Source organism: Carassius carassius, chromosome 34 (genome assembly GCF_963082965.1).
Source record: "Carassius carassius chromosome 34, fCarCar2.1, whole genome shotgun sequence".
NCBI lineage: Eukaryota > Metazoa > Chordata > Actinopteri > Cypriniformes > Cyprinidae > Carassius > Carassius carassius.
In genome coordinates this window covers 18395500-18423427 of record NC_081788.1, presented here as the reverse complement: position 1 = coordinate 18423427, position 27928 = coordinate 18395500, and the positions used below count along the sequence as shown (strand labels likewise).

Below are 27928 nucleotides of genomic sequence, written 5' to 3'. Positions count from 1 at the left end.
TGTGTGTGTGTGTGTGTGTGTGTGTGTGTGTGTGTGTGTGTGTGTGTGTGTGTGTGTGTGTGTGTGTGGACAAATTCAGATGTAAACCCCTTTGTAATCGTTAACATTTTCGTAAGTAAATGTACATTAATTATACATTTTTTTCTCAGTAACTGTAAATGGTTAAAATTAAATTTATTTTGTAATTAAATTACATAATTCCATTACATGTAGTTCCTCCCCAACACTGCTCATGTGGAATCTGAAAGCACCACAAATTTTTGCTGGATTAGAGTGCCTGTGACTCACAAACTGTGCATTCTCGCCCATTGTATGATATACTGTAAAATATTAGACCTGATTTGATTATACTTTATGTTACCAGTGAAATTATATTGCCATGTTTAAATCCATTCCATCCCACAATAGCCTACATCGTGGGTGTGGCACAAGGCCAACATCTGCATTTATTGTCAATATTTCATGTTCATTTTTGCAATTGTTGTGTAGTTTTATTATTAAAAATCCTCATTGAGAGCAATAGGTTTGTATAACCTATTGTAAAAACCTGAGCACAAACCTGTCCTCAAATGCTTTGTGTTCTAAGTTCAAGGTGAGATTTGAGGGCTGTAACAGAAGACAATATTATAAATGAACGACTTCGTGTTTGATCTATTCTATATCTATTACTCCCGTCTCGTTGGCAGGTAAATATCTTTGGTGATACACCATCATATTTAACTTGAAGTCCATCTGTTTACAGTTGACTCCGACCTAATGGCCCCATCTAGAGGAACACTTTATAAATTACAAAAAACATTCAATTACGAGTATTATTATAATATTAATGTATTAAATTGAGATCATTTGTTAACATTTAACAAAATTTATTACATGCAATTTTCCAGTTGCTCAAAGCAACTAGTCCGTCTCGGTACGATTTCAGCCCTAACGGGAAATAACATTTATGATTCATACAGCTTCATTAATATTCCTCTGTCTCCTACTGGCGGAATCTAACCACCTTTTATTACGTAACATTCACGCCATGCTTTTTTCTTTTCTTAGCATGTCTTTAACTGTCTATGGTTAAAAAAAAACCTGTAAAGGAAAACAGACTCTGAACCAAAGCCTTCTGCTCGAGCTGTCATTGGACAAACGCCAATCACGTGATTAGGTCATACGTCAAACCACAGAGTGGGAAATTTGTTACACACTCAATCAGAAAAATAGTTTATAGAGGTGCATTGTTCTACTCGTATTTAGTTCTATACACATTTTTATACATTTTCAATACGGTTGTACTATATGTGGTTAAATTGATTTTTTTGCGTTTTAAGGTCAGTGGCCTTATTGACAACTTTCGGTCGAAGAGCGACCCCTTCAGGCTATTTTATTTAGAATACACAACTCTTTTCTAGTTCCTTTATCTCGGTCTTCCCAGACAACCGAGTAATCAAAGTGAATGGAGTTACTAGACCAGATTGAGCAAAAGTGGGCGTATGAATAACAGCGCGATGGTCATCGCTTGATCCGTTTTTTAATTGGATTTTAAAGCAGAATGGATATAACAGAAATCTGGAAGGAAGAAGACTGTATTTGATATTTGAAACACATTAAGCTGTATTTGTTTTACCGGGAGAAATCTGAAAGCGTGCACAACAAAATAAAAAACAAAACATGTTAGCGTCAAGCTAGCTAGTGCTCACCTCGGACTAGCATGTGTGGAATAGGGAATAAGAGTCACGGCGGGAACACAATGATGACACAACTGATGTAAACCCACGGACTATGAGCTCAGTTGAGTCTCAAAACAACGTAATTTAACGTATGAAAAGTATATTTGTATTTGTTCGACCGCTGGGAAACTTCGAAGCTGACTCGTAAACACCAAGGTAATCCAGAATTGCTAATTTAGCCAAAACTCGCTGTTTTGCTTTAAGTCTAAATTTCTGATTCATCCGATTACGAACCAAGTAAACATGCCCATATCGGAATAAGTATATGTTGTAGTCTGTTAAAGAGTTGATGTCACCGTTTTGAAGTCCTGTTTTGTCAGCTAACGTTAGCTAGATTTGTTGTCTGTCAGGTTGATGATGTGCCACTCAGTCTGTCTAGCTTTTTGGCTATTTTGTGTTATTTGTCATACAATCGTTAAGGTTATTTCAGCAATAGGATTCATGTCAGTCACTGTTTCTTCATTAGATGAAGTTTCACCATATGTGTTCTACATTTCTAAACTTTGCTTTCTCAGCCAGGCGCTGTTCACGTTAACATTACGTTAGATTTTTAACAGCCATCTATTAACAATTTAAGGAACAAGGAATACATTAGTTGGTACATTCTACAAATACTTTACGTCATCTTTTTAAGACATTTTAGTTCCAAAAATTCCAAAATGACCAGGCAATTAAAGAAACATTATTATAGATACATTTAAGCAATTGTGTGACAAGAGTAACGTATTGTTTTCTGAATCAAACGGATAAGAGATTGAAAGAAGCTATTTACTATTATTATACTTCCTATATAATAAACTTACTATTATACTGCTAAGACAAGTGAATTGTTTGGGTGTTTTGTATTTGAAAGGCTTCACGTAGAAGTATAAAGTGTGAACTTGTGCACACAGAAGACAGACTGCTTTCGCTCTGATTCCAAAGTTACAGTTTTAACAATTAAGGTGAAGATCTACTGTCTATAATCTTCAACAGTTGTTATGTACTAGTTCATTATTAATTTTGTAGTGCTCTGAGTTTTTCCTGCCCTTTTAACTATAATGGCAAGACATCACAGGTGAAAAGGGTAATTTCTTTTAACTAATAGATATCACTGTACTTACCTAGTTGATTAGTAATCACAATACAATAAGACAGTTTTGTGTGTGTGTGTGTTATAAGTTTTCTGAAATGTTATGTTTAAATATGCTAATACTGCACACTAGGGGTGTAACGGTATGCAAAAATCACGGTTCAGTATGTACCTCGTTTTTAAAGTCACGGTTTGGTTCATTTTCGGTACAGTAAGGGAAAGAAATGCAAACATTAAACTGCAGGTTGTTTATTACTATACATATACTATATACTATACTATACTTTTTAATAAAATATATATATAAAATAAAAAAAAGAATAAGAAATAAGATACTGCTGCAAAGTTCTCCACTAAATAAAATACTCTCAGTCTCAAACCAATATCATATAATAAAATATAATGAAAAATATAAAAAAAGAACTATGATTACAGTGCAGCATTACCAATCCCAGTTTGTAGGCATGCTTCACCAGAATCGTGCCTGACACGGCGCTGGCGCGCTGCTGCTGCTGTAGGAGACATAGAGGGAGATCGCCGACAGACCAGACTCTTGTCTTCATGACAACAATATCTATACTTCATGTTGAGCATAAATATAAAGCCTACTGATAAAGAACACCGTCTACAGTATTGATGGCAAAATAGACTATGTTTGACAGGTGCAATATTTGAAAATCGATAATTATTAATTTATTTTTTAAATTACATTTATATCTGAATTTATGTCAACCTATAGACTTTCAAACATCAAAGTGTCATGAATTAATATGTATTTGTGTACAAAATGACATATAAACATATTTTCCTATTCTATTTTGCCTGGAAACGCTTCCAACACGCTTGCGTGTCGCGTGAAAAATAGGCGTCGGTTCTATTTCTAGCATGCACGCGTTTTCCGCGCATCTCACGCAGGCAGTCTGCAAGCTCTAATCTGTTAACATGGGAGCCGAATTAAAGACTTCCGCCACTTAATATGTTCGTTTGGCGCACAAAATATTGCATTCCGTCATTCGGTACACACGTGCACCGTACCGAAAGCCCTGTACCGAAACGGTCCGGTACGAATAGACGTACCGTTACACCCCTACTGCACACTAAATTATTTACTAAATGTGCACTAATTTGCATACATTTCCCAAACAGAAATCTGAACATTGGACATATGAATGATTTTTAAAGAGGGAACTTTGGATATATGTTTTTATGACTCAGAAAATAAATTAGAGAAAACTGTCAAGAAGTCAAAAAAATATAAAAATCATGTTTTTAAAATGTTTTATAAAATAGGTAAATGATGAACAAACCCCTCTGAAAACTTTAGAATATAGGTAAGTACACTATAAGTGAAGATTTTGACACTTTTGGAAGCCTAATAGTCCAGCAACTCAAAATTGACCTGTGCATTAAAAAAAATCTTAGATTTTTTTTTCTTTAGTATTTTGCCTTAAAAACAAAGATGAAGCAACTGAGCGGTTCAGACACTGGAATGCATGTCTGTCAAAACCTCCGCACACTGACTCATTTAGTTCCTCTCTGCAGGCCGCCTCTAGCATGCAACCCTTAGTACAATGCAAACAGACTGAGATCCTGAATGACTAGTTGCTGACAAGTCTGAACAGTTGCTCATAGTGTTTCTGATCACTTCATTTACTGCGCATGCATGTAAATTAATGTAAAATCGGTGCATATATTGTAGTGCTCTTTTTTTCTGTTATCCAGTGTGGTTCAGTAACTAACTAACTAAATCAGCTAAGTTTTTTTATTGCATTGTCTTTGTTATTCACACATTGATGTGGTTTCTGCGTAATCCTGTTGTCAGAATCCGTGGATTACGAACACAGTCTGTTTGGTCCGGGTCTCAATCCTCACATCTGTTATCACCGTCTTTCACACTGAGAGCTATGATGAATGTGACCTCATTTTTTGTCTATACAATGATTCAGTTTTTCCAGATTTCTTTAAAATATTTTTTTTTGTTCACTGGAAGGTTTGGAAAAGACATTGGGGTGAATAAATGATGATAGGGTTTTCATTTTGGGTTAAACTATCCCTTTAAGACATTCTGTAAACACCTTGTAGTCTGAGCAAGTACACTGCCTGCCAGATGAAACACAATATATCTTGACCTTTGTGTTGACAGTTTGGTTTTTGTGTTTGCTCAAGCAAATGGGTCATGAGTGACAGCATGGATCTCTTCAGTATTTTACGAATAGCATTTATTCATGTCTTAGTGTTTGACATGGCTCATTGCCCATGTGATGTCCTCTGTTAGGATGCTAGTTATCTAACCTGTCCTTAACATGGGCACAGTCAGTTCTGTGTCTCTTAAGGAAGGAAGATAATGATCAGCATTATTCTTTCTCTTTTCATTTTGCTTTGATAGACCATTCTTGTTTAGATGACCAGATTATGTCAATTTTGTAACACAGAAGTATTTTGCTAGATCTATTTCTGTTGGTCATACAATCTTTCCACAGCTGCTTTCTCTTTTTTTAGGGTTATTTTATCTTTTTAACTTTTAAGCAGAATCTCATAATGGATTTATCACCTATCACCTCTCACTCTATGTAAACTAAATATACCACAGACCTGTAATTGCTTATGACACAGTTTGTATCTGTCTCAAAAAAAGATAAATGTCATGTAATCGGAAGTGGTGAATGAATAAAAGGCCAGCTAGCTAAGACAAAAGCTACTTTCTGATTCTCTACATTTAAGGATTATCTTTTCCTATAATCATTTGAGCCAGGCATTACCCCCCCCCCCATAAAAACCTATTCCAAAAAGTGACAAACTAAATTTTTTGAAGCAGAAAAGAAAGCATTACTGCAATATAAAAATATTGTAAAAAACCTGTATGTTTTTACATTACATACACTACCGTTCAATACTGTGATTTTTTAAAATGTATTTGAAGGTCTCACCAAGGCTGCAAAAATACAGTTAAATGAACATTAATAATGAGAAATACTATTACAATTTAATATAAATATATTGTGTCACATGGTCAGTTTTCTAATATGCTGATATACTCAAGAAACATTTCCTATTAGCAATGTTGAAATTGCTTAATATTTCAGTGGAAACTATGATGCATCAGGATACTTTTAATAATAGAAAAAACAATTCATTTAAAATCTTTATCAAATGAATGTGGTCTTAATACAGTGTGAATAAATCCTTTCTGTGCTTTAAAAATCATCATGATGAAATTGTGTCCCTTTAATTTTATTTGAGTCAGCGGAGAGGTAAGGGGGGTGGGGTGGAGTCAGGAAATGGCCCAAGCAGTACTGGATATCAGGTCATCCGTGTAATCTCTGGAGCATGTGCACTACACACCAGCGATGATGGTCATATACTGATACCGTGTTCTATTGAGGCACTGTTACAATAATTAACATCTATTTACATGTCTTTTGTCTTTCCAGAGGCAATGTCACGTGATGGATGGTTATGAGTATTAGTAGCCAGACAGGAGAACCATGGAACAGGTTGAGCAACCTACCTCAGAAATCAAATGTGATGGCCCAGTAGACGTCGCGGCAGCCCAAGAGCCCCTCTTGTTCACAGGAGTTATGAAGGGCCAATCGTCTCCACCGACAGACCTGAACCCTGTCCAGATTCTTGAAGACACAACATGGATGGCAGTCCAGGAGGGTGAGTCTGCATCCTCGGACTGTGGAAGGATGTCAGAGCTACAGGAGCCGAGCTCAGCGTCGGGTGAGAAGGTGGAGGGCAGCGAGACGTCTGATGCCACAGGAATAGAAGTCTCACCCTGCAGCAAGGGATCGCGGGGGGCCACTCTACAGAATGGAGATGGGACACCACAGAAGAGTCCTCAACATAATAGTGACACTTCTGTAACAGCTCAAATGTTTCCAGGTAAAACTGTGCTTAGACATCAGAGCCAAGTATTATGACATCCTGACAGTGAGATTTTTTGCCTCCACTTAACCCTATAAATCAGAGGTTGACTATAAATTCTAATAAATAAATTATATAAATTAATCGGTTTTGCTGATTAATCGGCACTGATATTTAATTGCTAGAAATATCGGCTATCTGCAAAAATCCTTACCGGTAGTTTTCTGGGTTGTGTCCGTTGCTGGAGCAGCTACAGTATGAGGGCGGCCTCTAGAGGAGGAATCACTGACACTTTGTGCTATTTGTTTTGACACGTGAGGCTGCGCGCTGCACAGAGCCGGACACTTCAGATGCAGATTTAAAACGGACAACGAAGCGGTGTGTATACAGTATACTACAGTACATGTTTTCATTCTTTTTTTCTGTTTAACGCCATGCCAGCTATTGTAGCTATTTTCATGGCAAGAAAATATATGTCTAGATTTTTGCAATTAATTTTAGCTAAAAACTGTAAATTGTATCTGGCTTAAGTCTGCTAAAGATCTCTTCAGAAGAGGTAATTGAATAAAAAGGTTTTCTCACAGGGTTGTACATGTTTTCATATCATTATATAGTAGTTACATTTGTTGACTAGATGCTGCATTAGTAGTGAAAGAACAGAAGTATGTTTGCCATCAAGGCTAAGAGGATGCAAACATTAGTAGGCTAGCACCTCAAGAGGTTGAAACAATTTGACTAAAACAATCAAATGTTTGATGTCACGATTGTTACCATCTATTTGCATTAGTTTATATCAGATTGGTCACTTTTATGCATTTGTTATCTGTTGAAGTTGCGTATTTAAAGCTAATGATGTGAGAAAGCATGATGCGTTCATGCAGCCGACAGAGATCCTGCCGATTCACGGATGGCCACTCACATAGTTTTCCATTAAATTACATTATATTTGTCCCAGATCGTTGTTCGTATGTATAATGACTTCACCCAAGGCTGGGAGATTGTGTATTGTGCATTTTTCAGTGAAACGTTTGCCTTTCTGTATGCTTCAGGTAGAGAGCTTACAGTATAGATCGTGCTTTCTCTTAACGGTTTGCCACTTTGTTCTTGTAGTGAACCTTAGCCTGGTTGGTGATTAAATAAACAGTTCTGAACAGCCGCTTGAACTGAACACAATACGTCTGGTGTGTTATAACCTGTGAGTTATAGATGAAACGTGCTGCGCTTTTTGTCCGGTGTGCTTTTTGTTATTTTGATTTCTATAATCATCAAGTTTAAAAAAAATAATAATAATAATGTGTAAGACAATACATAACAAAAACTTATGTAATTTCAGTGCTATGGCCTATGTTATAAGCTGTAGAAGCATTGGTCCTTTTTTGAGTGTTAATTTCAATTCCAGTACATTCTAAAAGTTTAAAGTTGCATCTGTTAACATTAGTTAATGAACTAACATTAAAGATCAGTGTATAATATAACAATATAACAATATAATATAATTTGGGCGGCAGTGGCTCAGTGGTTCATGTAGGTTGTCTACAAACCGGAAGGTTGGTGGTTCAATCCCCGGCTCCACCTGACCAAGTGTCGAGGTGTCCTTGAGCAAGACACCTAACCCCAGCAACTGTAAATAAATCTCTATGGCGTTATTTTTGTGCCTCAATCCTAAGCGAGTAATTGTACGTTTTGAGCACAGAGAACTATATTTTGCAAGCACATTACATTATATTTTGAACAGAAATTAACAATCGCAAAAAAAATTTGCTTGAGCAAAGAAAAAACGATTCAGTGCTCAATAAATGTATTTGCTTGTTTGCTATTATCCATATTAACATGCAGTAATAACCCCTCTCACGCAGTTTACTCAGGTGCTCTCTCACAAACGTATTCTCTGCTCTCCTGTCAAGTCCCTCTCTCTCACTCTCAACCTCTTAATTCTGTGCGCGCTCAACTCTTGACACACGCTCGCTCAACTTACAACAGCGTTACAAGTGTGCCACAAAATCAACCAATCGGAAAATTAAAGGTCAATTCAGATTGGCTGTTGGTCTCCAATCAAATTGCTAGTAGAACCAAAGCCCTATCATTTCCTATTTAGAATTCAATAACGAGAAATGGAAAAATGGCTCGTTTATTAGTTTTTCCATTTAGTTTAATAAACGGAAAATTAGTTTTTGGCTCTATATCTCATTTTGTCTTATAGGGTTTACAAATCGGTTTATGGCTTCAATATTTCATTCGCACTTGTGGGTGGCGCTGAAATGCTGCTTTCATCTGATTGGTCGAATCGCTCCGCCTTCAGCTCGGTCTTTTCATTCTTTCGGCAGAATCAAAATCAAAATCAATAATAGACTGAACAATTCCATGATAATATGTCTGTAACATTTATTACTTTCGTCTTTTAAGTCTAAAGGCACTAGGTATGTGTGTGTGACATTAATAAATAATTGTGAAAATTAATATAGTTAAATTACATACTAAACTGAATGGTGTTTCTCTTCTTAGTATTCTTTGTTGGGCTTGAGAAAGCCAACATATATTTAAACATTATTATTATTATTTATTATAAGAGTAATTGACACCGACTAGAACTTTAATGTTTCACCAAATTCAGCTCAGATCTTCAGACTCGTCTGACTCGTTACTGTATAACTGGTCAGACTTAACTTCCCAAACAATTCTAGTGACTTTTGTTACCCGAGCAATGAAGGCCTTCATATAAATATATACATGAATTTCATGTGTACTGCATGAATATGCCATATCTGTGTACTAGGGCTGCAACTAACGATTATTTTGATAATCGATTAATCTGTCGATTATTTTTACGATTAATCGGTTTATGTACTTATATTTTAGTTTTTTTCATTTTTTCCCCAAGTAAATTATTAATAAATGGTCTTTATCATTCAGCATAGATTTAAGAGATTTTAACCATTTTGCACTGTCATATCCTCATCAAAAATATACCTGGAGTTGTTTTATTGTGTTTGTAATCCTTTGTCGAACTCTTCTGCAATCAGAACACTGACCCATACTCTAGCAAATTTCACAAGGAGATTTCAAATAATGTTTTCACCATGGCAGTCCTTAGAGCTCCTAAAGTAGTTTAACATCCCGAACAAAGCTTATTAAGGAATCTTTCAGAACATATTTTCACGAAGGATAAGGATAAAACAGAATAAAATTGCAGTGCATTGTATTTTATTATATACTGGGAAAAAGCTTTATAGCTTTTGCTGTGAAATTGTAAACAATCCTTCAAAAAAAGTGCCAATGGCATGAAACCTGAATGGAACTCACAATTTAAAGTAAAATCCATCAGAAGGTTGTCCAGGAAAAAAAATAGGACACACACAAAAAACCTGCTGTGTGAAAAAGAGCAGTGAATAATACTTAGAAAAAAAAGTGCATTTCAAATATCTACATTTACCTCTCTCATTCAGTCATAATTAGGCTGCACGACTGAATTTTGAACTGGTAAATGACAAACTGATCACAGAACATGTTTGTAAAGCTTTAAATGTTAACTGTTAAAAAGCAATGTTATCAGCTTTTACGACTAAACATTTGCAAACAACATTGTACTGGAGAATCTGCACAAATGAAAGTCTTAGGGGCCGTTCACAAATCGCGCCTAAAAATGCGTGGAGAACGCTAGGCGCACCGCTTTCTCCTTCTTTCCAAAGCGCTCGTGCAGAAGCGCCCCTGAGGCATCTGCCTTTGCTAAGCAACCATGACGTGCTCTCTCCTTGAAGACGCGGAAATTTCAGCAAAGGATAAATGGATTTGCAGTTCAAAAAATCGCTTGCAGTAGCTCTGCTACTAAATTTATTTCAAAATGAAATCCATATACAACTATGATCAGCTGTTCCTTTCATCTTGACTGAGCTTTTAACGTTGTTACGGGAAAGGATGAAGCTGATTGGTTAGTTCTTGTCACATGACCCGCGGTGCGGTTGCTGCATTCTGAAAAGTTTAAATGTTTTTAACTCGATGCGGTGCGGTGTTGGAAATAACGAACTTGAGCGCGCAAAAGACGCGATATGTGAACGTCCCCTTAAACAGTGCAGTAGTGCAGAGTTTACAGGTTACTCTTCTTTTTTAAAGGCTCAATGTAAAGTACTCCCACATCACGCTGAATGCTGCAGACATAGGGTGCTTCTCAATATCCCTACTCGTCTCCTCGCTCCTCCGTCCTCCATCCTATGACCCGGAAACCGATCGAACACAGCCATCTTGAAGGACATCTCAATTCCCTAATTGCACCACGAGGAGACGAGGATCGAGGAGGGAGGAGGCTTCATGAGGAGAGATGAGCGAGGATACACAGGTGTATCCTATGCGGAAGTATTTTATCGACTTAACGTGACGCACGTATAAATTCTCCTCCCCCTTCACATCTGTTGTAACAATTTTTATTTATATTTTACCTTTTCACTTCAAATAAACCATGCATGTCATATATTTCAAACAGGGCATCTTGCTTTATTAATATTTATTATGAATGTCTTAATTAATAAACTTTAACAACATAAGGGCAGATCCCTTTAATTACAGCTGATGACACTTTGAAGTAACGCTGAAGGGAGCGAGGATAAATCATTTCACTTGATTCAAGTCCTCCATCCTCACGTCTTTTCCTTGCGTCCTTCCCTCGCATCCTGAAAGGGTGGAGCTAAGACACGAGGAAAGGAAGCGAGGAAAGGAAACGAGGATGCACAAATATGAATTGAGAAGCACCCATAGACATCATATGATGTCTATGGCTGCAGAGACGCTGTTCGGGAAGCACGTGACATAAAACAAGGCCAGCTATTGGCTATTCGCTACTTCTCCTGTTGTACTGGCTGAGTAAAACCTCCGGTGGCTCATTACTGCCACACTTTGGTCACCGCAGATTTGAAATATGCACGAAATGAGCCGCTTACAGCAAATAAAAGTTATTTAGCAACGAATCGATGACTAAATTAGTTGACAACTATTTTAATAATCGATTTTAATCGATTAAATCGATTCGTTGTTTCATCTCTACTGTGTACAAGAATAAACTTCACACTTCAAGCTGTACAACTACTTAAAACTTCCCAATTTGGCTTTTTCAACCTACCTCCAAATTTATTTTAAGATATATTTTATTCAAACTGGTTTATGCATTTAATGTGTGTCCATCTGGAACTTTTATTTTTCATGAGCTCGATACAGGTCCTTCTCAAAAAATTAGCATATTGTGATCCACAGCATTCAGGTAACAGACATGGAAATGTGTACTGTGTGTAGTTCATTATTTTCCATAATGTAATGATAAAAATTAAACTTTCATATATTTTTGATTCATTGCACACCAACTGAAATATTTCAGGTCTTTTATTGTTTTAATACTGATGATTTTGGCATACAGCTCATGAAAACCCAAAATTCCTATCTCAAAAAATTAGCATATCATGAAAAGGTTCTCTAAACGAGCTATTAACCTAATCATCTGAATCAACGAATTAACTCTAAACACCTGCAAAAGATTCCTGAGGCTTTTAAAAACTCCCAGCCTGGTTCATTACTCAAAACCGCAATCATGGGTAAGACTGCTGTCCAGAAGGCCATCATTGACACCCTCAAGCGAGAGGGTAAGACACAAAAAGAAATTTCTGAACGAACAGGCTCTTCCCAGAGTGCTGTATCAAGGCACCTCAATGGAAGGCTGTGGGAAGGAAAAAGTGTGGCAAAAAATGCTGCACAACGAGAAGAGGTGACCGGACCCTGAGGAAGATTGTGGAGAAGGACCAATTCCAGACCTTGGGGGACCTGCGGAAGCAGTGGACTGAGTCTGGAGTAGAAACATCCAGAGCCATCGTGCACAGGCGTGTGCAGGAAATGGGCTACAGAGAAGCAGCACTGGACTGTTGCTCAGTGGTCCAAAGTACTTTTTTCGGATGAAAGCAAATTTTGCATGTCATTTGGAAATCAAGGTGCCAGAGTCTGGAGGAAGACTGGGGAGAAGGAAATGCCAAAAAGCCTGAAGTTCAGTGTCAAGTACCCACAGTCAGTGATGGTCTGGGGTGCCATGTCAGCTGCTGGTGTTGGTCCACTGTGTTTTATCAAGGGCAGGGTCAATGCAGCTAGTTATCAGGAGATTTTGGAGCACTTCATGCTTCCATCTGCTGAAAAGCTTTATGGAGATGAAGATTTCGTTTTTCAGCACGACCTGGCACCTGCTCACAGTGCCAAAACCACTGGTAAATGGTTTACTGACCATGGTATTACTGTGCTCAATTGGCCTGCCAACTCTCCTGACCTGAACCCCATAGAGAATCTGTGGGATATTGTGAAGAGAAAGTTGAGAGATGCAAGACCCAACACTCGGGATGAGCTTAAGGCCGCTATCGAAGCATCCTGGGCCTCCATAACACCTCAGCAGTGCCACAGGCTGATTGCCTCCATGCCACGCCGCTTTGAAGCAGTCATTTCTGCAAAAGGATTCCCGACCAAGTATTGAGTGCATAACTGAACATAATTATTTGAAGGTTGACTTTTTTTGTATTAAAAACACTTTTCTTTTATTGGTCGGATGATATATGCTAATTTTTTGAGATTGGCATTTTGGGTTTTCATGAGCTGTATGCCAAAATCATCAGTATTAAAACAATAAAAGACCTGAAAATTTCAGTTGGTGTGCAATGAATCTAAAATATATGAAAGTTTAATTTTTATCATTACATTATGGAAAATAATGAACTTTATCACAATATGCAAATTTTTTGAGAAGGACCTGTATTTTAAGATGTACTAGGTGTTGATAAATCACATGCAAAGAATGTAAAGAGCTTTGACTTTTTTTTTTTAAATTGGTTATTGAATTCTAAATAGGAAATGAAATGATCAAAACGTACACGGACCAGACGGGCTTTAATTTTCCGATGGGTTGATTTTGTGGCACACTTGTAACGCTGTTGTAAGTTGAGCGAGCGTGTGTCAAGAGTTGAGCGCGCACAGAATTAAGAGGTTGAGCGCGAGAGAGAGGGACTTGACAGGAGCGCAGAGAATACGTTTGTGAGAGAGCACCTGAGTAAACTGCGTGAGAGGGGTTATTACTGCACGTTAATATGGATAATAGCAAACAAGCAAATACATTTTTTGAGCACTGAATCGTTTTTTCTTTGCTCAAGCGAATTTTAGTTTTTTGCGATTGTTAATTTCTGTTCAAAATATAATGTAATGTGCTTGCAAAATATAGTTCTCTGTGCTCAAAACGTACAATTACTCGCTCAGGATTGAGGCACAAAAATAACGCCATAAACCTCTACTATAAATATTGATGTATCATATTTGATACATGGCTTTCAAAGGCTTCTACATCATTAATAAGATCAATCTATTCCTGAAAAGAATATCCCTTAAAATATTTATATTATTTACTGTATATACATTAACTTAATTTGTACTATATATTAATCATGTTTATATATATATATATATATATATATATATATATATATATATATATATATATATATATATATAAAATTAAATATTAAACATGATTATATTAATGTAAATATTGTTTATTTAATATTACTTATTTTTGACCTGCTTTTTATCCTTTGTTGGCTTTGAAACCTAAAGGGGTCATGAACTGCATTGTTTTATTATTTTATAATATTCTCCAAGGTCCACTTGTAATGTTAGCAAGAATATAACATCCCAAAAAATTATAATTTCGAAGTAATAATTAGAAGTATTCTGTTTTAGAGCCTGTCTGCCCAATAGTCTGCCCAATGTTTTTATAGGTGATGCGCATTCAAGAATCTGAAATAAATGCCCACTGCTTTGACTGGCTAGCAGTTTCACATATTAAAATAAAAGGTAGACACTGCTGTGATGTACTCTGAAATTAAAATGAAATAATTCATTGAAAAATATTGTAGAGAATTGTTTCATTACATTAAAAACATTAGAAATCTTTTTTTTTTCCTGTCAGGCTTTCTAATTTATATGTATTTCATCCATAAACTTTTGCAGTTCTCTGATAAGAGATCCTTTAAGAAGTTTCTATTTTTTGTTTTTGGCTCATATTTACAGATCCATTACAGACCCCCTCTCTCTCGCTGTCAGACCAGTTACGGCTGGGTCAGAATGACCCCAGTACTTTTGGCCTGAACGTTGAGTGCCGCATATGTGGAGATAAAGCCTCAGGATTTCATTATGGAGTACATGCTTGTGAAGGCTGCAAGGTATATTTGCTGAACTTGTCAAAACTACTGCAGTCAAGGTTTTTCACAAACTGTGGGTGGATTTATGGCCTAAAATAAACTATCATCTATAATATTCTAATATTAAAGGTGCTGCAAGTGATACTGTCTGACAGACAGATAGATTTCCTGAAAAATCACATCTGGCTCTGTAAATGGCCAAAACTATCTGCAAGCAAACCAGTTTTTTTTTTTTTTTTCAACTAATCAGAAACCTGGTCTGCATGTGAAATGACATGACTTTGGAGAATTTTGGTTGGGTTTTTGTGTTAAAGGTAAGGGACAGTGTAATTGAAGACAATTAAAGAAATCTGTTACAGCATCTTCAAAAGGATAGTTCACCCAAAAATGAAAGTTTATGTTTATCTCTTTACCCCCAGGGCATCCAAGATGTAGGTGACTTTGTTTCTTCGGTGGAACACAAACTGAGATATTTAACACAAACCGTTGCAGTCTCTCAGTCGTATAATGTCAGTGGAAGGGAATCATAAAACATAACCAAACACAAACAAAACCAAATTAAACCCTGCAACTTGTGACGATACATTGATGTTTAAAGACACAATACCATTGGTCTATGCAAGAAACTGAACAGTGATTATATCGTTTTTCACCGGAATGTCCAAACTGTCCTGAGTGTGTTCTCAACAGCCGGCGTCTGACGCGTCGTTGTCTACTTGCTTTACGGTGGATTGCAGCAAACTTCTAAGTGCATTACTACCACCTATCTCTCAAATGAACCATTGACAAGCCTAATTGAGATTGTAGCTAAATATAAATATTGTTCAATTTCTTGCACAGACCGATCTTTAAACATCAATGTATCGTCACGAGCTGCAGGGTTTAGCTTGGTTTTGTTTGTGTATGTTTTTACGACTCTCAAAGCCGTGATTCCCGTTCACTTTCGTTATATGACTGACAGACTGCAACGGTTTAAGTTAAAAATCTTGGTTTGTGTTCCACTTAAGAAACAAAGTCATTTAAATCTTGGATGCCCTGGGAGTAAGCAGATAAACATCAAATTTTCATTTTTGGGTGAACTATTCCTTTAATAAAACCACTCTATTTCTTTACCTTAAATCACTGGGCTTCCTAATGCTTAAATTGTCATATATGTGGTGAAATAACTCCGCAATACAAGTGCATATTTGCGTTGCTGTTTTACAGTGAGGAAGTGTTTTTTTTTTTGTTTTTTTTTAAGGGTTTTTTCAGACGCACCATTCGTATGAAGCTGGAGTATAAACGGTGTGAGCGTGCCTGTAAGGTCCAGAAAAAGAGCCGAAACAAATGCCAGTACTGTCGCTTCCAGAAGTGCCTGGCATTGGGCATGTCACATGACGGTAAGCAGCCTACATATAACCACAATTTAAAGTGCCCATATTATGCTATTTAAAAATGTTTATTATTTGGTTTTGGGAGTCCCCAAAAACATGTTTACATGCATGCACGATTCAAAAACACTGTCATTTCCTTATAATATGCATTTAATTTTACGCTATTTCTCAATGTCTTTCAAACTATTCGTTTTGAAGATTCATCTTTCCAAACCCCTTCTTTTAGTGAGGCTACTCTGCTCTGATTGCTCAGATTACCCAGTCTGTTGTGATTGGTCTACTGTGTACAGCGCATGTCAGAAACAGAATGCCCATCACCAGTACTGGAATACATTTTATCAATACTACATCCTATTATAATAATAAAAAAGACCCAAACAATAATTGTATACGTGTTAGCCAAACACAAAGAGTTCTGATGAACCACTTCAGTTTGTAAACCAACGAATTGCTCCATCCTTTTATCATGACTCCAAGTACAACATTCTATATTAATCGACACATTTCTAGTAGGGCTGCACGATTAATCGCATGCGATTGTCATGCGTGTCTCGTTAGTAAAGCCGGTTCTGTGATTAGCGGTAAATGTTCATCACTTGCTTTCAAATGGAGCGGCACTTAATAGACAGAGCCGTAGTTCGCTGACAAGCTATACAATATCACGTTCATAATCGCATGTGATTCATCTGGCTTTACTAACGAGACACACATGACAATCGCATGCAATTAATCTTGCAGCCCTAATTTCTAGACATTTGCAGGCCCACAGTTGATTAGCAGAACTACAGGTGCTGGTCATATAATTAATATATCATCAAAATGTATTTCACTAATTCCATTCAAAAAGTGAAACTTGTATATTTTATTCATTACACACAGACTGATATATTTCAGATGTTTCTTTTATTTTGATGATTTTAACTGATAACTAAGGAAAATCTCAAATTCAGTATCTCAGAAAATTAGAATATTGTGAAAAGGTTCAATATTGAAGACACCTGGTGCCACACTCTAATCAGCTAATTAACTAAAAACACCTGCAAAGGCCTTTAAATGGTCTCTAGTTCTGTAGGCTACACAATCATGGGGAAGACTGCTGACTTGACAGTTGTCCAAAAGACGACCATTGACACCTTGCACAAGGAGGGCAAGACACAAAAGGTCATTGCAAAAGAGGCTGGCTGTTCAAACAGCTCTGTGTCTAAGCACATTAATAGAGAGGTGAAGGGAAGGAAAAGATGTGGTAGAAAAAAGTGTAAAAGCAATAGGGTTAACCGCACCCTGGAGAGGATTGTGAAACAAAACCCATTCAAAAATGTGGGGGAGATTCACAAAGAGTGCACTGCAGCTGGAGTCAGTGCTTCAAGAACCACTACGAACAGACATGCTCTTACTTTTCTTGTTCATACTTTTCAGTTGGCCAAGATTTCTAAAAATTCTTTCTTTGTATTGGTCTTAGGTAATATTCTAATTTTCTGAGATACTGAATTTGGGATTTTCCTTAGTTGTCAGTTATAATCATCAAAATTAAAAGAAATAAACATTTGAAATATATCAGTCTGTGTGTAATGAATGAATATAATATACAAGTTTCACTTTTTGAATGGAATTAGTGAAATAAATCAATTTTTTGATGATTCTAATTATTTAACCAGCACCTGTTATATGTTATTATTATATGTTGCACGCTCGACAGAATATCAAAGCAACAATTATTAGTTACACTTACAAGTTGTGAATCAGAGGAGCAAACTGTTCCAAAGAAACTGGGCACTGGCCCATCTTTCAAGGACAACCGTTTTACGAATCCCGCGTTGAACGATTTGATTGGGGGAGCTGTCCTTAGTGAAATCTTAGTAAATATGAATTTTAACCATTGATTCTTCACAGCCTCATCCATTAGAAATGAAAATAAACTGAATTCACTTTCACAGTGTCTTCTTGACATTATCCACACAAACCAGCTACAGCATTTGAGGGTTGTTTTCGTGGGATGTCCACATAGAACGTAGGCAGGCATCATGTAAATGTAAGAATTTGTTGCGTGAAATTCACGGAATGGCATTCAAATTTAAAACAACTCGTTTCAGTGGTTCAGAGTTAACTCTTTCGTTAGAGAGATAATAACTTTACGATACACTTTCAGCTTTACAACTTTGCAGACTGTTTACATTCACATAAAGCTGCATTACACACTGCTTGAAATGTCATTTTCAAAAATCCATGCATTTAATCCATGCATCCCTCATTTTACATCCACTAAATATGTGCAAAACTGTAAATTAAAGGAATAATTCAACCAAAAAATAAAATTTGCTGAACAGTTTCTCACCCTCAGGCCATCCAAAGTGAGTTTGTTTCTTCATCAGAACAGATTCAGAGAAATTTAGCATTACATCACTTACTCAACAAAAAAAATCCTCTGCAGTGAATGGGTGCCTTAAGAATGAGAGTCCAAACAGCTGATAAAAACAGTTATCCACAATACCAGTTTGACAATTAATGTCCTGCGAAGTGAAAAGCTGTGTGTTTGTTAGAAGCAGATTCATCATTAGAGTGCTTAAGTTTACACCGTCACTATTTTATCATGGCACCCATTCACTTCATCCTGAGGGTGGGTACATTTTCTGAAAATTTTCATTTTTGTGCCAACTATTCCTGTATAAAGGGGACATCGGATGGAAAATTCACTTTGAAGCACTTTAAATTACCATTGTGTATGAAATGTGCTATATAAATAAACTTGCCTTGCCTTTTACATGGAGTGTATGTAAATGTGTCTTAGCAGAGTGTGGACACAACCACACAATGATAAAAATCCATTCACTTCTTTTTTTAATCCCCCAAAAACCTAAACCGTCTCAATTTATCAAACCATTTTGAATTTCTGAGCAATATGACGTCATATTGACTGAGTGTCCCATATTAGCATATTTCCACCATCAGCCAGTAATACGCTGTCCTCCATTTTCTCCGTGCTCGAGCAGCTGTAGAAACAACGTCTCTTAGGTAATGCAGGTGTTTTGTAGTTAGATGTAAAAGTGAACATAAAGTGCCTTATTTTCACCTGAAATCTGAGCCGGTGAGGACACTTGGGCATCCGATGTCCCCTTTAATAGTCATACTCCATAATTCATATTTGAGCATTCATAAATTGTTGCTTTATTTTTAAATGTGTGCTGGGTTATTTTGTAATAAATGGAGCTCATCTTTGTTTCTTTGAATCAGCAATCAGGTACGGACGTATGCCAGAGGCAGAGAAGAAGAAGCTAGTGGCAGGGCTCATTGCTGGGGAGAAACTGCAAAACTCAAGTAGAGCTGACCTCAAAACACTGGCCAAGCATGTCAACACATCCTACCTGAGGAACCTCAACATGACCAAGAAAAAAGCATGGAGCATCCTCACGGGCAAGACGAGCTGCACATCGGTATGCGCTCAGCTTTCAGTGAGATGCCACCAATAATTTCAGTTTTCTCATATGGTTTTATTTTAGCAAGTGGATTGATGTTAAAGTTCTGGCAGATACTCTAAGCCAATATTTATTTTGATGTTAAAACTGATTTTAAAATGTTTTAAACACAAAATAGTATATGATTGATTTGTTGTTATTCTAGTTGTTTTTTTAATTATGTTCTCATTTCATCTTCAGCCTTTTGTGATCCATGATATGGACTCACTATGGCAGGCAGAAAACGGGCTGGTCTGGAATCAGCTTAATGGAGCACCACCCAACAAAGAGATTGGGGTCCATGTCTTCTACCGCTGCCAGTGCACCACAGTTGAAACTGTGCGAGAGCTCACAGAGTTTGCCAAAAACATCCCTGGCTTTGTGGATCTCTTCCTTAATGATCAGGTAAGATTAGTACTTTTCTGTGTCTTGATCGTGTAAGGACCCTTGTTGTCTATGGGAGGGTCTGAATGCTCTCAGATTTCATAAAAAAATATCTTTAATTGTGTTCCAAAGATGAATGAAGGTCTTATGGTTTTAAGTAGTAATTAAGTGAGTAGTTAATGCCAGAATTATAATTTTTGGGTGAACTATCCCTTTAAATCTGTTGTTTGTGATTTATTCATTTTGAAAAGTTACTGCCAAAATAGATGTCTTTTTTCCTCATTTGGAAAAAAAAAAGGATTATTGTTATGATTAATCATTTTGGTGGCTACATTAGAGCAATCACTTGTTGTATCTCATTAAACTATATATATTTATACATAATCTAATCTTTTTCTATTTCCTCATTTAAAAAATCCTGCTAAATTATTAAATACAAACACATATTTGACCATTTTTAGTGGCTACTTGTATTTATTATCATACAGGAATTAAGTATTGATGCATATTTTTCCGCTGAATTCATCTCCCACTTTTTCTCTTAGGTAACATTGTTAAAATATGGAGTCCATGAGGCCATATTTGCGATGCTCCCATCGCTTATGAATAAAGACGGGCTGCTGGTGGCCAATGGGAAGGGCTTTGTGACGAGAGAATTCCTGCGTAGTCTACGCAAACCTTTCGGCGAGATCATGGAGCCCAAATTTGAGTTTGCGGTAAAATTCAATGCACTTGAGCTGGATGACAGTGACCTGGCTCTGTTTGTAGCAGCCATCATACTTTGTGGAGGCAAGGCATCGTTGCTTGTTTGATCAACATGTTTTCAAAATTGTTGTTGTCTTTACAATTTACATCCATAAAGAATTTATGGAGTAATTACAGTAAAATGAGAACCAAATATAAGAAGAGATTAAAAGCTTGGAAGAAGCACATTTTACACTGGATGTAAACCAACCAATTGTAATGTCAGTGAAATAGCTAAAGAAGAAAAAGGAAGCTGAAAATGGTTTCTCTTTGCTCTAGATCGTCCTGGGCTGATGAATGTGAAGCAGGTCGAACAGATCCAGGATGGCATCTTGCAAGCTCTGGACCAACATCTTCAGGTGCACCACCCTGACTCTTCTCATCTCTTCCCCAAACTGCTCCAGAAGATGGCTGACCTCAGACAGCTGGTCACAGAGAATGCCCAACTGGTTCAGATGATCAAAAAGACTGAATCTGAGACCTCCCTCCACCCACTTTTACAGGAGATCTATAAAGACATGTACTGACATGCAATGACCTGAATGAAGAATGGACTTCAGAGTTCCCTCCTGAATGGAGAGAGTGCACAGATCGTAACGGCGCCATGGTGCCATTGTTTTTTGTTTTTTTTAATGAAATTTTGTAAAGGACTTTTACAAATATTGACTTGGAATACTGACATTTTCTCTTATTTTTGCGGAGTGTTTTTTTATTTAAACTCAAGGATGCAGAACATCTAGTCATCGTTTACTAGTACTACTACTACCACCATCATGTTGTTATTAATTTGCTTGATGAGAGCTAACACCTTTCCACCATGGTTTTGGTTTGCAGGTACATTTAAGTGATGTCTAGTATGTTTCTTTGAGGAGAACAGTCAAGCTCTTGAAATACGACTTACTGTGTGTAGGGCTTTTATTTTATAGTTCTTCTTTCCTCCTGATTCTGTTCGAGTTGGCACTTTTAGTAAAGTAAAAGTTAAACTCCTCTCAAAACTGTACAGCAGTCGGTTATATTATTTTGGGATTATGTTACTTTGTTGAGTATTTTGTTTTCAGTTTCAGCTGCTACAAATATATATTGGTATTGAAACTGAAGACAAATCTGCTTAATAATTCACTTTAACTTTGGGATAAACCTACAACAGCGTGATAATTACAGCTGTATGGAAGGAAAGGTTTTTTCACTTTGTTTTATGAAATTCTTATGTGCTGATCCCTTTGTTAAACACTGGTACCATGATGGTACTTGTATTTTGGCATACTGTCTGGTACCAGTCTCAAGGTCATATTTACTGATTTGAGACACAACATCAGAATTCATTGTCTCCTTAATTAGCAGTTGTATTAAATTACGTCTTCCATTATATGTTGATTGAACATGTTCTGGACTATGAATATATATTGAGTGAATGAAAGCAAGCAGGTTGTGATTACATTCAAACTAGAACATGTATAGTACACATAAACTTAAATTCATTCTGTAAATCAGATGCATTAATTCATTACTTAATGATCATATCATGATATTTTTATGTGCGTTGCAAATGAATTTAATGCTTTTTAGGGAAGATACTTCAGTTGTCCTTTATTGAAGTAACTTGGACACTTCTGAGTTCAGAACGGGTCTTGTCAAAAACAGTGCTGAATAATTTGGGAATTCAGTGTACACGCGTTAAAAATCAGTTTTGATGTTGAATTACATTAATTGGTATTGATATGATGTGCAACACATCTACCATATTACATCCAGAAGAATCTTAGAAATATCTGAGATTTTTTCTCTTATGGCTGAAATTGCTTTTCTGATCTGTTTTTTTTTTCAAGATGAGATCTATGATTATGTTGAAACCTGTTACTGTGAAACTAGAGAGCACAATAATATGAAATTATAAGAAATTGCATTTTTTCTTTTCTTATTTTTAAACATACTTCTTTTTCATCCATTTTCACACCAAACATTCACAAATATTGTTCTATCCGGCGCAATCTTATATTTCACTATTATCTTTTAGTTTCATCTGTCATCTTTAAAGGTGCTGTTTGTAATTTGTAGGCTACTAAGGCATAAAAATACCATAATATGTTTGCAGATATTTAAGAAACATGTTCACATATTTGTTTCTCAGAAAAATAATACTAAAGCCAGTTATTCTACTTAAAAACAGACATTCCGACATGGAACACTTTTTTGTTTTGTCAATATTACATCGTAACGAATTGTTATTTTCGAATCTTTTCAATGAATCGGTTGAACCTCTTCATAAACGGGTTTGAACTACTTAATAGTGGGTCTGAATGATTGATTGACTCGCGAATCGAGCTGAATCGGTCTGTGTGGTTCTCGAGTCATATTGAAAAGAAAACTTAACAGAGTTGATTTTAATAAATAATACATTATTATTTTTAATTATATTTAGCATTATATTTAATATATATGATAAGTGGCACTGTTATAGTAGTGGTAGGCTTATTGGGATTGTGGTATTATATTTAGGTTCATTGAAATATACAATTATAACAGACACACATAGTAAAAAATAATATGAAGGAAACTATCGTGTTAGAAATATGTACCATGATATACAATGATAGCTGAATTTATTTTCTTTACCGATTGTGTTCGAAAGAGCCGTTTACTGGAATCGATTCGAAGTTCGATCCCTTACTGTGTATCACGTTTTGAGAGGCATCCCTGTCCATCACACGTCCATATGGGAAAGCCCCGCCCAACAATTATAAAAGTGTGCATGTCATTAGCTATCCATCAGGCAAAGAGTGACAAGCGCAAGATGGAAAGGGAAGCACAATCATCCAAAGGCCCAGGAAATATCAGTGCGGTTTGTAGGTGGGTATGTTCTTCAGCTCAGTGTGCAGATCAGGGTTGTTGGATTGTTGCAGGGCCACCAAGCAAACAATTAAGAAGATAATATATTAAGACCAAGATCTGCAAGTATATACGAATTGTGAGACACAAGTCTCGTTTGTATAGATGTCTTCCTCCAAATTCGCTGTTTAATGTTTAAAAGAGACGGGCGTCCCTGGTTGGTCAGCGCGCGTTCTGCGTGACGTGGGTCTCCAGCGCCTCCCTCTCTCGCTCTCTCTCTTTCTCCCCCCAACTCTTCAATCCGTTTATTGGCTCCAACAACTTCATTAAATCTAATTTTTGGAGGCTCTGACAATGAATCGGTATCGCATACCGTGTAGACAGTCGAGAAAAGGCAGCTCAAATGTGGAAAGAGAAGTCTGCAGGTAGTTTCGTGGTTTCGATCGGATGAAAAGTTCGTTTTCAGCCCCGATCATCTGTTTGAAAGAGTGACTTTTCCTGCTCTAACGTTTCTCGGCGCAGATGTTTACATCCGGTTAAGGCAGCGAGCGATTTGTTTTTTGCTGTAGAAGAGAATTGCAGTTACAACAACATCATGATATTTGTTATGCTTTTGAACTCCAACGTAAAAGTTAGTTTTGAAAAGACCGTTGCGAGATTTGCTTCAGGAACTTCGTTCTTAAACGTGTAGAGTCCTACAGTTTCCGTGTGCTACCGTAGTCAATAACACAAACGAGTGCTCGAGGGTTCAAAACTGCTTTTCCTCCTTTCCTGGTTTTATTTATTTGTTTATTTTTAAATGAAATGCTGCAGCTTTTCGTTAACTTGTGAAATACATGTGCTGCAGTTGTGCACAAATATATGTAATGAGCATGTTGTTGTTGTTGTGTTTTGCAGGCAGTTCATCAATGGATCTTGTCGCTATGGTCCGAGCTGTTACTATCTGCACGAGTTTCCTGCAGGTCCTTCGTTTCAGGTTCAGTGTAGGTACTTCCAGAAAGGTGGCTGCTGGTTTGGTGACCATTGCAGGTAAGGAGTCAGCTGGCCCTTTTTGAACACCATATGTTATAAGAAAAGTGGTTTACGAGTTGCATGTCTTGCAGGTATCTTCATGTTCCTCGAGCTGGTGAAGGTTCTTCAGGGAGCAGCAGACGTGGTTCAGCACCTGCAGGGCTCCCCTCTGCGCTGGCGGGCCGTTCTCTGGCTGACCGCAGAGGTTCTGAGCCCTCTCTTCTCCCACCTCGAGGAGCCCACAGTCTGAATCGGAGGGGTTCAGAGCCTCTGGTCACAAGTATGAGTGTACTGCAGCAGAACTTTGAATGCTTGACTACAGGCATTGCAGAGGAGGAAGAGTTTGTGGTTATGGAAGATGCACCTCCCCAGCAAGGTATTACTGTTTATTCATGCTTTTCTTTGAAACTACACATCACATTTTCCTTTTGTGAATTTAATTTTGTTGTCCCCTTTAGGTGCAATTAGACCACTACAACAAATCGGTGCTACAGACTCCAGTTCTTCACATAACTACAGCTCATCAGCCTTTGTGCCGGGCGCAGCACCTGCTGTAGTCCAAAAGATAACCGTATCTGAAGCTGAAACGCAGGTCACAAACACTATATGTTTCCTTAGAGCCTTGACAGCTCTATTTGGAGATCATAGGCTTGGGTTTAATGAAATATTATTGGATTATAGGTGAATGGTTCACCAGAGAGACTAAATCAGGGTGACGCTGCAGTATCGACAGAGCAACAGCATTCAAGGGCATTTGACCAAAGCAAAGATGTGGCCTGTGGCATCTGCATGGACAAGATTTCGGAGAAATCCACCACTCTGGATCGGCGTTATGGCATCCTACCCAACTGCAATCATGCTTTCTGCATCAGCTGCATTGTTACCTGGCGAAAAACAAAGGACTTCCAGGAGGATGTCATCAAGTGAGGGTTTTTTTTTTTGACTCCCCTTCTGCCTCTTGCGTGTATAAAACTGTATATATGTAATAAGTTATGTGTACATGTAAATTAATGTAACTAATTTTTATTATTCTTTAAACAGGGGCTGTCCACAGTGCCGAGTGAAATCCTCCTTCTACATTCCCAGCAAGCACTGGGTCTGTGATGGGGAGGAAAAGGCATCACTGATAGCCGCTTTCAAAGAAAGAAGCAGGTTAGAATGGTTCGCATTCATGCTGTCAAATCTTTTGTAATGGTTTATTCGATCCTTAACATTGATTCCTGAGTTTTGTTTATCTCTAGTAAGCTAAAGTGCACTTTCTTCATGCGTCACGGATGCTGCCCCTTTAAATCAGAGTGTATCTACAGCCATGACATGCCCTCTAATCATACACACCGTCGCAGGCGCTCAGCATCCAGGGTAATGTTTAACTAATTTTACTTTATTATTTGTGCATTTTGTGCCTTTTTTGTAAGTGGGAATTGTTCGTTATGCATTGCTAAGCTTGCTGTATTGACTATCATTAGTTAGCCATTTTAATCAGAGTTGTTTTTAGGACACAGCTGAGATGTTGGAGGATTTGGGCATTGATGGCATCCAACTTTGGAGCTACATCTTTGCCCTAACTTTGCTGGATGAAGACGACGAAGACCTTCTGGAATTCCTTGATGATTAAGGACGTTTTAGAGTCATATGTGTTGACTCAGCTTTGAGTGAGCTGCTTAACTTCTGCACTGAAATCTAATGGTCTCTCTCTGGGGTTGGCTTTAGGTAGTCCTAAATGTTTGGCTAATTGTTTAGCTGTGTAGATTTGTCTGTGTGGGTCTTTTGCCTTTAGTTTAAGGGAGTTGGTGGGGGAAGCAGTTTGAATGCTCAAATCTCTGTGTCTGTGTCTCTTCAGGTTTAGTTGAGGAGAAACTAGGGCAAAAGAAGTTCATGTTAACTGAATGCATGATCACTTATTTCAGCTTGCTTTTCACTTGTTGATCATTTTAGTACTTTCATCTGTGCTGATTCCTGATTGTTGTACCCTTCTGTCTGATACCTTTATGAAATCAGATTTTAATTATACTTTGTGTAGTAGTTTATATTATTGCCAGTATTTGCAAAACACTAAATGTGCAACCTGTCAGCAGGCTTTCGGTCATATATGGTTCTCTTCAGCAGTGTTAACAGGTTATACCAGGACTTGAGGTCACATTTTATAACTTTTAGTACGTTTATATTCAAAGAAAAGTGAAAATAAAAAATGTTCCACAGTTTGCCTTACTTGATCCTCTTGGTCTCTTTAATTTGTATGTGTGCTTTGAGGGGGGGGTGGGGGCGCTTTGGAGAAGTTGAATTTTATTTATTTTCTACAAATCATTCCATTTTAAGTTAAGCGAACACTGACAAAACTGGTTCAGAATGTCGCGACAGGGCTTCTCTGTTGTAATTCCGCTCCAGACCTGCAGTAGTCTCCAATGTACAATAAGCGTTTGTTTAGAGCCACATAAAGAACTCATTCGAGCCTTGAGCTTTCAGCAGTGTTGTGATCTGTCATCGTTTTGGTCATAAATCTATCTTATGTGTCTAGACGGATCATTTTGAAATGGCAAGTAGTGGCAGGCTTCCTCTGTGGTGTCCGATATCTGTTATGAGCTTCAGTGATGGATCTGAAAACTTATGAAATATTTCACTACTTCACAATTTTTTTTAATTTTTGACTTTCATCTATTAATGTCTAGCGATGTATCAAAAAGGTGGACTTGAGTTTAGTATAAGCTAAATAAAAAGGTTAAACTCGACGGCTGTCAGCTATGTGGCAAAAATCGAAATGTTTTTAACGTGATTCTCTTTTTTTTTTTTTTTTCTTTTTTTTTTTTCTTTTTTTTTTTTGTAAATCAATGCCCCAAAAATGTGTGTGTATATATATATATATATATATATATATATATATATATATATATATATATATATATATATATATATGCTCTGTGTGTGTGCATTTCGGATGGGTTAAATGCAGAGCACAAATTCTGAGTATGGGTCACCATACTTGGCTGAATGTCACTTCACTTTTCAATCATTTACAATAGGTATTTATTAAATTAAAAATTCATTTTGAATGAGTCCTTTTGTGTTATGAAATATTTCCCTTGCCTCTTAAGGGATAAAGATCTGTCTATTGTTAAATAACACACTGAAATAGTTTGTGTGAGTAATTCTCTTTTGTTTTACAGTAAACCTTTGGTATGTCTGTTTTCTGAAGGCTTTAAGTGAAATCTGCTGTTTTCTACATCTGATTGACCCTTTACTGCCCAAAGACCGTGTTCTTTACCTGCTTCAGTGTCTTACTCAG

At 37.1% G+C, this 27928-nt stretch overlaps 2 protein-coding genes across 6 annotated transcripts; both read left to right on the top strand.

The window, feature by feature from the left end:
- The first annotated feature begins 1339 nt into the window (after positions 1–1339).
- LOC132114612 (peroxisome proliferator-activated receptor delta-like) lies at positions 1340–22385 on the top strand. Of its 4 annotated transcripts, XM_059522820.1 has the most exons (9): positions 1340–1874; positions 2572–2662; positions 6222–6675; positions 14731–14882; positions 16102–16240; positions 19463–19662; positions 19885–20088; positions 20613–20856; positions 21091–22385. In XM_059522820.1, the coding sequence occupies exons 3-9, from the start codon at positions 6276–6278 to the stop codon at positions 21336–21338; spliced, it is 1587 nt and encodes a 528-aa protein (XP_059378803.1). In that variant the 5' UTR covers positions 1340–1874; positions 2572–2662; positions 6222–6275; the 3' UTR covers positions 21339–22385. The 4 variants fall into 4 exon arrangements, with proteins under 4 accessions (XP_059378803.1, XP_059378802.1, XP_059378804.1 ...); XM_059522819.1 differs by lacking the exon at positions 2572–2662 and having other exon boundaries at positions 1343–1874; XM_059522821.1 differs by lacking the exons at positions 1340–1874; positions 2572–2662 and adding an exon at positions 6977–7035 and having other exon boundaries at positions 6536–6675.
- Positions 22386–23507: 1122 nt separating this feature from the next.
- LOC132114611 (probable E3 ubiquitin-protein ligase makorin-1) lies at positions 23508–26856 on the top strand. 2 transcript variants are annotated; one of them, XM_059522816.1, is made up of 8 exons: positions 23508–23658; positions 24535–24666; positions 24741–25024; positions 25107–25240; positions 25330–25571; positions 25690–25800; positions 25890–26007; positions 26144–26856. In XM_059522816.1, the coding sequence occupies exons 1-8, from the start codon at positions 23525–23527 to the stop codon at positions 26261–26263; spliced, it is 1275 nt and encodes a 424-aa protein (XP_059378799.1). In that variant the 5' UTR covers positions 23508–23524; the 3' UTR covers positions 26264–26856. The 2 variants fall into 2 exon arrangements, with proteins under 2 accessions (XP_059378799.1, XP_059378801.1); XM_059522818.1 differs by lacking the exon at positions 23508–23658 and adding an exon at positions 23906–24062.
- Positions 26857–27928: the final 1072 nt, after the last annotated feature.

Excerpts from the sequence above, each read along its gene's own strand:
- LOC132114612 (XM_059522820.1), top strand. The coding sequence starts at position 6,276 with ATGGAACAGGTTGAGCAACCTACCTCAGAAATCAAATGTGATGGCCCA. Across the intron at positions 16,241-19,462 it reads ATTGGGCATGTCACATGACG|CAATCAGGTACGGACGTATG; the intron begins GTAAGCAGCCTA and ends TCTTTGAATCAG. Across the intron at positions 20,089-20,612 it reads ATCTCTTCCTTAATGATCAG|GTAACATTGTTAAAATATGG; the intron begins GTAAGATTAGTA and ends TTTTTCTCTTAG.
- LOC132114611 (XM_059522816.1), top strand. The coding sequence starts at position 23,525 with ATGGGAAAGCCCCGCCCAACAATTATAAAAGTGTGCATGTCATTAGCT. Across the intron at positions 25,025-25,106 it reads AGATGCACCTCCCCAGCAAG|GTGCAATTAGACCACTACAA; the intron begins GTATTACTGTTT and ends TGTCCCCTTTAG. Across the intron at positions 25,801-25,889 it reads GCTTTCAAAGAAAGAAGCAG|TAAGCTAAAGTGCACTTTCT; the intron begins GTTAGAATGGTT and ends GTTTATCTCTAG.